The 12,187-nt window shown below is 39.8% G+C and overlaps 1 protein-coding gene across 1 annotated transcript; it reads left to right on the forward strand.

Moving 5' to 3' along the window:
- The first annotated feature begins 504 nt into the window (after positions 1-504).
- On the forward strand, positions 505-9,419 carry LOC143804199 (uncharacterized). Its single transcript, XM_077282058.1, has 6 exons — positions 505-725; positions 833-1,000; positions 1,084-1,207; positions 1,323-1,420; positions 3,916-3,973; positions 7,434-9,419. Exons 1-6 carry the CDS (start codon positions 618-620, stop codon positions 8,828-8,830), a joined length of 1,953 nt encoding a protein of 650 aa, XP_077138173.1. The 5' UTR covers positions 505-617; the 3' UTR covers positions 8,831-9,419.
- Positions 9,420-12,187: the final 2,768 nt, after the last annotated feature.

Below are 12,187 nucleotides of genomic sequence, written 5' to 3' on the forward strand. Positions count from 1 at the left end.
TCTGTCCTCTGCTCCTCAGCCCCCCCGCTCTGTAACATTACGGGGGTCTCCACTTTTTGGCTGAGTTGCTGCAGTTCCTTCTACTTCTCAGTAGTATCACAGGTGATGGGGGAATATTCCGGAGGAAGAAATGTCACAAATGGACTTGGGTATACTTTATGCATGGGAAGCTGTGTAGGCATCATACTGTGTGTAAGGGAAACTGTGGGGGCATCATACTGTGTGAGGGCCATGGAGAGTGGTATCTTACTATGTGAAAACACCACTAGGCTTCACTGGGAGAATGTTTCTCTGTTGTTGCATACACAGAGCTGGACGAGGTTAGGGAAGCACCTTAGCATAAAGTAAAAATTGCCGCAGTGTAACGTGCGCATTTGTCATGGTTGACAGGAATCTCTCGCTCTGTAATTGTTTCTCCTTGTCAATTGTTTGAAATGATATAGTAATTAAGAGGAATCCTGGTAACTCCAGGACCTTTGATGATGTCATGGTCATGTGATCAGTCACATGGGGAGGAGTAACTGATGACACGCTGTGACATCATCAAAGGTACTGTAGTCTCTAAAATGTACACCTTCCCCGTGTAATACAGGACTCTTATTTCCCTTTAATGGACAATGGTCCTTTCCATCAGTGACCCTCCGAGGATGGAGCAGGACACAGACCACATGGCGGCTCGGATATTAGACCTCACCCTGGAGATAATCTACTGGATCACTGGAGAGGTGAGATCTTCACATCACTCTGATCTCTAGGAATAAAGCAGGGAAATGACGGGAAAGGTGAAGGATTCTTGGCCTCTGTGTAGTGATCGGCGTCTCCCCATACACAGGATCACACAGTAGTGAAGACGTCGTCTGGGGAGTGTGTGACCCCCCGTGTGTCAGGAGGGCGGAGCAGGACCCCGAGTGACATCACTGAGCCTCCACCTCATTCACTGATACATGAGCAGAAGATCCTAGAACTGACCAATAGGATCACTGAGCTGCTGAGTGGAGAGGTGAGCGCTGCCGGGAATGCTGGGACATTATACAATAACGCTGGGGGAGGGGTCTGCTAATGGCGGGTCATTGTGTGTGTCAGGTTCCTATAAGGTGTCAGGACGTCACCGTCTATTTCTCCATGGAGGAGTGGGAGTATATAGAAGGACACAAGGATCTGTACAAGGACGCCATGATGGAGGATCACCGGAGCATCACATCTCCGGGTAAGAGGAGACCTTCCTGGGTTGTAGAGAACAGGTCTGAGAGTCGTCTAGATTCCCCATCATCTGCTCATCACATGTAGACAATGTATTCAGTCACTGCGGTTATTTCCTATAGATGGATCCAGTCCGAGAAATCCCCCGGAGAGAAGTCCCAGTCCTCTATATTCCCAGGATCGGCCAGAGAAGGAGGAAGATGTCCCCCGGGATCATCAGGTAGTTAAGATGAGATTTCTGTACATTCTCTATAGATTGATATAATGAACCTTCTAGTAACCTCCGGCCGCCGCGCCGAGTACTGGAGGCTCCAGCAGATCCTGTTATTGTTGGTTGTTTTCTGTATAAATGGTTTCTGGTTTTATATAAGATTGTTTGAATGTTCATGCAGTCTGGAGATTGAGTACAATTCCTCTGTAGATTAAAGGGGTTTTCTGGGCATATAATTCTGATGAGTTATACTTTGTATCAACTTCAGATTTGTGGAGATCCAACACCCGGCACCCCCAGTGATCAGCTGTTACTAGCTCTGGCGATGGCTGGATATAAACATTGAATGGAGTCAGGACATCACAGCTCTGGTCAATGTGTAGCAGCCGCTGTGGAGAACTGCAGATCAGCTTCTGTATCTTACATACAAATATTCAATCACATTGAGATCTGCAGAATTGGGAAGATCTTTAACTCTTAGGTCACATTATTTAGATGAAATAGAGCCAATTGCATTAAGAAACCTCTCTGCCATGGAGAGGAGGCTCTTGATCTCTACAATGTTTGAGTATGAGTAACTAGAGGGGTCCTGCTACTATGTCGCCACAAAACAATAATCCTGAGAGTAGATCCCGTGGGATATTCTTCATAGCACTTCCTATGTGGTCACCAGTCCAATCTCCAACTATCATTGTTGGAGCATAGATCTTTAGACCATTATTTTTACTTGTTCATGTTACAATTTCAACGCTGAGGTGAGGAAATGAAAGGAACTAAAGTTTCCCCAGCAGACCACTGCCCCATCACGCTTGTCTTCTTTCCCCCAAGTAAGTGACACACACCCAACCGTCCGCATGACATATATACATGATGTATCAGGCCAGGCCTCTTTCTTCCGTTGCACCATTGTCCAATTTTGATACTCATTGTGAGTTCTTTGATTGCTCAGTATGAACTGGGTTTGCTCTACCGTATGTATCCTGACTATGTTCTATCATAGCTGTGATGCTCTGCGTTCTTGACCCCTTTCTATCACAGCTGCAATGATTTGTGTGTCCTGACACATTTCTACCTTTGTAGTGATGCTCTATGGGTCTTGACCCCTTTCTATCACAGCTGCAATGCTCTGTGGGGGCTTTGACTGCTTTCTATCATAGGTGAGATGCTCTGGGTGTCTTGACCCCTTTTTATCATAGCTGTGATAATCTTTGTCTTCTAGCCTTTTCTATCATAGCGATAGCTGCGATGCTCTGTGGGCTCTGACACATTTCTATCATAGCTGCAATGCTTTTTTTTCTCATAGCTGTGAGGCCCTGCATGTCCTGACACCTTTCTATTTTAGCTGTGAGGCTCTGCATTTCCTGACTCCTTTCTATCATAGCTGTGAGGCTCTGCATGTCCTGACTCCTTTCTATCATAGCTGTGAGGCTCTGTGTCCTGACTCCTTTCTATCATAGCTGTGAGGCTCTGCATGTCCTGACTCCTTTCTATCATAGCTGTGAGGCCCTGCATGTCCTGACTCCTTTCTATCATAGCTGTGAGGCTGTGTCCTGACTCCTTTCTATCATAGCTGCGATGATCTGCATGTCTTGACACCTTTCTATCATAGCTGTGAGGTTCTGCACGTCCTGACTCCTTTCTATCATAGCTGTGAGGTTCTGCATGTCCTGACTCCTTTCTACCATAGCGGTGAGGCTCTGCAAGTTCTGACTCTTTTCTATCATAGCTGTGAGGCCCTGCATGTCCTGACTCCTTTCTACCATAGCGGTGAGGCTCTGCATGTTCTGACTGTTTTCTATCATAGCTGTGAGGCTCTGCATGTTCTGACTCTTTTCTATCATAGCTGTGAGGCTCTGCATGTTGACTCTTTTCTATCATAGCTGTGAGGCCCTGCATGTCCTGACTCTTTTCTATCATAGCTGTGAGGCTCTGCATGTCCTGACTTCTTTCTATCATAGCTGTGAGGTTCTGCATGTCCTGACTCCTTTCTATCATAGCTGTGAGGCTCTGCATGTTCTGACTCTTTTCTATTATAACTGTGAGGCTCTGTGTCTGACTCCTGACACCTTTCTATCATAGCTGTGAGGCTCTGTGGGCTCTGGCACCTTTCTATCATAGCCAGCGGGACTAGATGAGCTAGCTTGTCTTGAGAAAACAGTCCTAAGGGGAGGACATGATGAGCACTGGAGGAAGGAAGATTTGATATCCTGTGATGATGAAAGACTTTTTTACTGTAAAAGTGGTGACGTTACTGAGTAATATAAGAACTGGTGTTACTCAGCTCAGCGTCCACTTCACCATAGACCAAGATCATTTCACGCAGAGAAATAACCGGAGCATTTCTGATTATGTAAATTACGATGTTGAATGTTAATGATGCCCAATGATCAATTGATTTTCATTTTAGGACAGATCAGTTCTTAGTTTTACCTTCATCTCAATATATGATCAACCAGGGTTTCTTTTTTACTTTTTCTCATTTCTGTAATGTGGGATTCTTGCAGGAAAGTTCTAGTGGACAAACAAGTGGACCTGAAACCCCCACATTAGTATCAGCGACTGGTAAGAGCCTTTCCTATAAATGTCTTTATTATTGGGATCAATGATGGAAAATTCAGACAAATGTCTTCCTCATGATCCAAGCGCTGTCGTCGGCTGTCACCAGTGGTCCCGCAGAGAATAAATGGAGTTGTGAATAAGTGATCACTTTAAATGTTGTGAACAACCCTTTAAAGGGAAAGTGTCATCAGAAAATGTTTTATTGTTTTTGTTACATTTATTTATTTTTTTTAGCAAAGTTTTTTAATCGCATATTACAATTTGTATAAAAAAACAAAAATGAGAAAGCTTGACATTTTCACAAGAGAAATAACATAATAAAGTTCTAGCTCAGGGTGTTACTGTTTTATTATATTTGTTAAGCAAAATCCTTTTTATAAAACTTAAATTGTTCATTTGTATTTATTATTGTTTTGTATTGAGCATAGAACGTTTCTGTGTGTCAATAACTGTGTACGAGAGCTTGTGTTATACAGGACAGGATGTCGTTTTTTATTGGCACCATTTTGCAATAAATATGATTTTCTGATTTCTTTTTACTCCATTTTTGTAGGGGAAGCAATGTGTATAAAAACAGCAATTCTGACTTTGTTTTATTGTCTGTTTAATTAAGGTTTTTGCTGAATGGGAGAAATAGCATGCCTATTTTATAGTATAAGATTTTTTAGTACTTTTTTCTTTTTTACAATAAAACATAAAAAATGGTGTCCTGATATTTTAAGAACTATAGCGTTTGCTTTTTTTTCTTTTGTGGGGCTTCTGTTTTGCATAGTGAACTGTAATAATGTTTTGTACTATTTTACGTTTTGTATTCAACTGAATAGAGAAGTGAGAAAAAAAACAGAATTCACTGCGCAGATATAAGTGACATGCTAGTTTTATAGGAGAAAAGAAATGTTTAACTTATAAAAATTCCCTGGAAAATGGAAATAAAGATTAAAGGGAAACTGTCAGCAGGGTTTTGTAATTACTCTGAGATGTAGGGGCAGAGAGCCTGACTCCAGCGATGTATCACCTCCTGGACTGCTTGGTGCAGCCTTGATAAAATAAGACTGCACTTTCCTGTATTCATACCATGGGGTATGTTTCTTTGCAATGTGTTCCTATGTTGAACGGATGCTTTGGCCTCCATCCTGACAGTGGCCACTGTTGGTCACTTAGTTCTTGAGTGTATGTGCACTATATGAGTTTCCGCCATTCATGCACAGAAATAGCGTGCACGCATGGCAGAAGCTCATATAGATGCTGTCATCTTCCTCTGTACAGAGCACGGTGCCTGGTAAAGGACTACAAGTCCCAGACATAACTAAACAAAACCAGAAGAACTTCCCCCTCAGGAGGGAAATATTACACAGTAGACCAACTCACCCCTGCATGTCCCAAACTCAAGGACTACAGAAGAACGCTCTCGAGTTGGGGTGCAGAATCATCAGCGATGTCCACAACAGCAAAGGATGGTTATAGGATTAGAATCAATGACCAATGATGGAGCCATACTAAAATAACCCAAAAATGAATAACATTTATTGGCGTCCCAAAATACTGATATACATATATATATATATATATATATATATATATATATATATATATATATATATATATATATATATATCTATATAAATAAATATATACATATATAATTAACTCATCAAAAGAATACTATACTAATAAATGAAACAATTAAAAAAAAAATGCATAAATAAATATACCGCATTATTCATATTATAAGACTCACTTTTTTTCTCCATAATCCAAATGTAGTGACCAGGGTCATTTCCGCAGGAAGTTCGCGGCGGCGGCAGCATCAAGATCTCGTCATGAGAGATCTCAATCTATGGCAGCCATTTTCCCGAGGTTCACCGCATTGAAAACTATGGAAAATGCAGGGGCCCCGCTTACATTTTATGAAAGCCCGAGCCTTCTGCAGTGTCGTACCGCTGATCACCCCCCTCCTCCCAGCCCGTGACTGTCAGCATTGCCCCCTTCTCCTGCCGCCAATGCCTGCTTCCTGCAGCAGCTTCTCTGGGATCCCGCTCCACCGCAGTCACCGCCCCACGATAAGCTACCATAAAAGCGGATTATAACACACACCAGCATTTTATTTTTTTTTTAAATCCCTATTTTCCTCCCCAAAATTTGGGGTGCGTCGTATGATCTGGTGCATCTTATGATCCGCAAAATACGGTCATTTCTTTAAATGGTTATTCCCATCTCCAACATCCTATCCACCTATATAATACTATTAGCAAATACCTCCACATAGAAATGTAGTATAGTTTTTCTGATTCGCTATGTCTCTATTCTCATGTGCAGGCATTGCAGGACCTTAGGCATCCATGGTTACGACCACTGATATACTGACAGTTGACTAGTTGCTAATGGTCGTAACCATGGATACTTAAGGTCCTGCACATGAAGAAAGAAACAGAGAATAAGAAAAACTATACTACATTTCTAATTGGAGGTATTTGCTAATATTATTATAATTACTCGTACTACATATTGGGATAGGATCTTGGAAATGGGAATACCCCTTTTAACTACAATTAATTGTATACACAAAAATGGAAGAAAATAGAACTAAAAACACCTCATTAAAATCTGAAAAAAAAGGAAAAGGCAGTGTGGTCAATGGTATATCACAACATAGATTGTAGTCTTGCGAGCAGCAGGGCCCTCATTCCTCCTGGTATCTGTTTTGATCTGTGTTTATTGTTATGCTGTAATGTCTATTGTCTGTACAAGTCCCCTCTATAATGTAAAGTGCTGCGGAATATGTCGGCGCTATATAAATACATTTATTATATTATTATTATTATTAACATGGCAACAAAATTCATAAAAAAATATGTATAATAAATAAATCAAATAAAGAGGGGGGGGGGGCGGTTAAAATGTTCACAAAAAAGATAGAATCAAATATGATTATAATCAGGGGACCAAAAACATGATAGCAAGCAGGAATGCCGTGATTACCATGGTAAAAAATTAAAATTCATTCAGTTTTCCTTAAATAAACCTCTGATCAAAATAAGATAATATATTTATAATATTTAACAACAGGTATGATAAATCTCACTCAGAACCAGAAATGCCATGTTGTGATTTACCTTTGACCACGCTGCCTTTTCCTTTTTTTTCCGAGTATTGTTGACGTGTTTTTAGTTCTATTTCCTTAAATTTTTGTGCATATAATTGATTGTAGTTAATAAAATTAGATTTATTTATGCATTTTTTTTGTATTGTTTCATTTATTAATATATTCTTTTAATTAGAAGTTTTTATAAAGAAGGATAATCACCTGGCTTGGGGGCTGTTCTATATGTTCAGTTTCTAGTTATAAATTCCAGCCTGTTCTATATGTACCAGGGATGTAGAGGAATATAGGATTGTTTGGAATTTGAAAAAATAAAAAAATATTTTGTTTGGAAAAATAAGAAATGTTTGTTTCCTTTTCCAGGTGAATATTGGATGGAAGACTTCAATGGACATTACTATGCATCTCCCTATTATGAAGTATCAGATAACAATACCACACAAGATTATTCAGAAGATCAAAATGTGTCCATAATCTTTCAGAACCAAGATCTGTTCAGTGATACCACTGATCACAAGAAGCCTTCATTTAATCAATCTTTGATTGGCAAACAAAGAACTAGACATCGACAGAATGAACTATTTCCACATGAACATTTAAAAAAAAAATCAAATCTTTTTTGGCAAGAGACAGTTTTCAAAGAAGAACGTCCTTTTTTATGTTCAGAATGTGGGAAGTGTTTTAGAAAGAAGTCAGCTCTTACAGAACATCTAAAAATTCACACAGGGTACAAGCCATTTTTATGTTCAGAATGTGGAAAATGTTTTTGCCAGCTAACGGGTCTTGTTAAACATAAAAGGACTCACACAGGAGAGAAGCCATTTCCATGTTCTGAATGTGGGAAAAGTTTCAGTCATAAAGCAGTTCTTATGGAACATATAAGAATTCACACAGGGGAGAAACCATTTTCATGTTCAGAATGTGCGAAATGTTTTGGCAAGAGATCAGTTCTGCTGGAACATCTAAAAAGTCACACAGGGGAGAAGCCATATTCATGTTCAGAATGTGAGAAATGTTATAGCAACAAAACGGGTCTTGTTAAACATCAGAGATCTCACACAGGGGAGAAGCCATTTTCATGCCCTGAATGCAGGAAGTATTTTAGCACCAAATCATATCTTGCAGACCATTTAAGAATTCACACAGGGGAGAAACCATTTGCATGCTTAGAATGTGGAAAATATTTCAGCCAGAAATCTGCTCTTTCTAGACATAATCTGTTGACTCACACAGCTGAGAAGCAATTTTCATGTCTTGAATGTGGGAAGTATTTTAGTTACAAGTCATATCTTGTGGAGCATCTAAGAACTCACACAGGTGAGAAACCATTTTCATGTTCAGAATGTGGGAAATGTTATAGCAACAAATCTGGTCTTGCTCATCATCATTATATAACTCACTCAGGGGAGAAGCCATTTTCATGTTCAGAATGTAGTAAATGTTATAGCGATAAATCTGATCTTGCTCAACATCATAAGATAAATCACACAGGGGAGAAACCATTTTCATGTTCAGAATGTGGGAAATGTTTTGTTCACAAATTTAATCTTGTTAGACATCTGAAAAGTCACACAGGGAAGAAACCTTTTTCATGTTTTGAATGTGGAAAATGTTTTCTCCACAAATTTGGCCTTGTTAGACATCAGAAAACTCACACAGGGGAGAAGCCATTCTCATGTTCAGAATGTGGGAAACGTTTTTCTAACAAATCAGACCTTGTTAGACATGAGAGAATTCACAAATCGGAGAAAACATATTAATGTTCAGCTTGTAGGAAATATATGAATTGATTGAGCTTCATTGATGGACCATCTGCCAATACCTTCTAATATTTATCTCAAATCTTTTAGAATGGTGTGAGCAGAAGTCCGAAAAAGATCTGTGCTGATCTATTGATCATATAGCCACTGCTATGTAGCCACTGTGCCTGCATCTGGAGCAGGATATATAATATTTTTGCTTTTCTCCAACAAAGTAGAAGGGTAATCTCCATCATTTGAATGCTGCAACTAAAGCAGATTATTGGACAAAAGGACGAGTAAAGGGTTTTCCCGTCAATAATAATGATTTTCCAATAAGAGATGGAACACAATCATGCTTTTTAAGCAAACGAAGACAGACTTTGAAACCTGATTACAGTTCATTACCCTACAGATTTTTATGGATTTGTGGATGTTTCAATAAACTTCAATGCTGAATGTTTTATGACAGAGTCCAATAGATGCAGGTTCCTTCTTTTCACAATTTTGTATTCAGTTTTCCAATGCAATGATCATTTTCTTTTGTTCATGCAAGATGAGGATAATGTTTTTTTTTGTTTGTTTGTTTTTTATAAATTATTACAAGTGACCATTCTGTTATTCGTTATGTTTTTTGTTTATGTATAATATGTATCATGTAGTTAGGGTCTTTTAAAGAAAATATTAATAGTAGCTGTTTATTTAGTAATTGTGAGGAAATTGAAGTATTGATTGAACAAGTCACATAACAGACTGAAATCTATTGCAAAGGACTAAGACATGTAACCACAACCAGGTGGAATTTGTTTCAGAGATCTCCTTTAGTTGTCAAGCTTAATCATGCAAAACAGAATCCAGATCCGAAACGAGGTGAGGGACAGACATACAAGTGATGGTGCCGGCTAGACAAGTGGGTTCATAGGAGGAAAGGTTTTCAAAGGTGCAAGGGACTTGCGCCTGTGTTGATAGGGAACTGGTAAAGCAAAGTCCCAACAATAATTGAGACATTTGTTTTGCAATCTAGTCAACTTTTTTATGAGCTGATATTAGCATAGGGGTAGATCTCATTAAATTATAGGAGGTCTGGCCAGGGAAACAGCAAGAAAAAGTCTTTCCATTGTTCAGTTTTTGTGGCCCTGACACAAGAAACATGTATCTCCAAGAAGAATGGTCTATTGGGATCTGGTCCATGGAGAACTATGCTTGAAACAACTCTTTCAGCTTGAGGAGTCCAGTTTTCTTTAGTTGAAACCCTTCTTTGTTAGAGTTGGGAAGTAGAGATGAGCGAGTGTGCTCGTTACTCGAGATTTCCGAGCATGCTTGGGTGTTCTCCGAGTATCTGGGGTGTGCTCATGTTTTATGTTTGTTCCCGCAGCTGCATGATTTGCAGCTGCTAGACAGTTTGAATACATTGCCTGTTTGTTAGGGAGTCCCCACATGTATTCAGGCTGTCTAGCAGCCACCAATCATGCAGCTGCGGGAACACAAACATAATCTACGAGCACACCCAAGGTACTCGGAGAACACCCGAGCATGCTCGGAGAGCTTGAGTAACGAGCACACTCGCTCATCACTATTGGGAAGCCATGAGAGATGAAAAATGGGTGATACAAAATGAATGAATGAATGAACACCAGAAAGCATTGAATTGCTCAAATGCTTTTGAGAATGTCCCCGCTTTAGTATATCAGAGAGTTATTCTGAGTTCATCTGTGGACCCTGGTTAAAGATCACATCGTAGAAGGGCTGCTGAGTTTTCAAAGAGACAGTTCTCCGACTTACCATAGAAGTTGTATTCTCTGAGGTGTTGTGGAGCAAAATGGACGTCTCCAAATGTTGTCAAGATACAGCACTACATAAAAAGAATAGGGGTCACAAAAAATGTCATTGGCAAATGCCTGGATGACGCTTGTGATAATACTTTGAACAGAGAGCATCACAAATACTCAAAATGTCTATAACGAGCATTCAAATTAGCTCTCTTGCAGCAGAAAAATACTCTCGCAGGTACTACCCAGTGGAGGAACCTACCCTAAGTCAATCCTTTACTAAGAATTACAGAAAGCCATAATCTAGCATATCCAGAAAAGAGAGAAATGGGGTCACCTGAGCCTCCCCAGTACCTCCGCCATTCCCGAGCCCTCCTGTTCTGTCTCCCGGTCCTCCGCATCATCTTCCAGGAAGAAAATGGCGGGCGCATGTGCAGAGCGCCCCACCGAGATCTGCTGGCCGGTACCCGGCAACGAAAGGACATTTTTCCTATTGGTTCCTTTTGATCGCTGTGATAGACCCCATCACAGTGATCAAAATAAAAAAAAATAGTAAATCAAACCCGCTTTGTCACACCCTTAGTTACATAAAAATGATAAAATAAAATGATTGTAAGTTTTTTCCATTCTTTGCAGTTAGGGTTAGGGCTGTGAATAGGGTTGGGGTTAGGGTTGTGCTAGGGTTAGTGTTAGGATTGTGTTAATCTAACACAAGCCAGTCTAACCTCAAATCTAATCTTTTTTTCTGATATTCTGCAATAAATTAGAGGAGATTGTAAATAAAGCTTCCTTTGACATTATTTTTCTTGTCCTGGAAAAAACACTGGACGAATTAGTACAGATACAGACAAGGAAAAATATCAAGACTTTGGTGGTGAACGTGTTCCCGATATTAACCACAGACCAACTTAATTAACTTAATCTTATAAGAGACCTTAACCAGGTTTTTTCGTCTTTTAGGAAAACTCTTCAAGGGAGGAAACATTAAAAATTTCAGAAAGACTGTATTGACTACAGGTTGAATTGTGTTTTCCGGGGTTTACACAAACCCAACCGTTTTTCTACTGGGACAGTCAACCATCCTCGCCACCCTGAACATTTTCATTATTCAGCATCCAGCTTTGAGTCCTCTGGCTATTCTTTCGCTGGCGCCAATGTATCTTCCTGCAGAATAAGCATAGCAACAGGAAGCATGCAAGGAGAGGCAGGAAACGGACTAGACGACAACACGGCCCGACACATAATGATCAGGTCCCAGACACAAAACTTATAGAATCTGGTGATTAACATCTCTGACCAAATGCTGAAATCTCCCTCCTTAATAAAGGACTCTCTTTTCACTCAACATCTCAGTCAGATTCATTTAAATTAGAACAAGATTTCGAGAAATTCTTCAGAAGATTAAGACTCAAAACACTAATGGAGGAAGTGAAGCCAGACTGGACCAGTGACTCCTTGATCTGTGATGACTTTACCTTCTGTTCTCATATTGTACACTACAGACCGGTGAGTATGTTTGTTTTCTCCAAGAAATACTCTTTTATCCAAACTTTTGCACAATTAGTGAGACAGGATCTCACTATGGCTTGAGGTATACCCAGACTAGATC

Source organism: Ranitomeya variabilis, chromosome 2, assembly GCF_051348905.1.
Source record: "Ranitomeya variabilis isolate aRanVar5 chromosome 2, aRanVar5.hap1, whole genome shotgun sequence".
In the NCBI taxonomy this organism is placed as follows: domain Eukaryota; kingdom Metazoa; phylum Chordata; class Amphibia; order Anura; family Dendrobatidae; genus Ranitomeya; species Ranitomeya variabilis.

Excerpts from the sequence above, each read along its gene's own strand:
- LOC143804199 (XM_077282058.1), top strand. The coding sequence starts at position 618 with ATGGTCCTTTCCATCAGTGACCCTCCGAGGATGGAGCAGGACACAGAC. Across the intron at positions 726-832 it reads TCTACTGGATCACTGGAGAG|GATCACACAGTAGTGAAGAC; the intron begins GTGAGATCTTCA and ends CCCCATACACAG. Across the intron at positions 3,974-7,433 it reads CACATTAGTATCAGCGACTG|GTGAATATTGGATGGAAGAC; the intron begins GTAAGAGCCTTT and ends TTCCTTTTCCAG.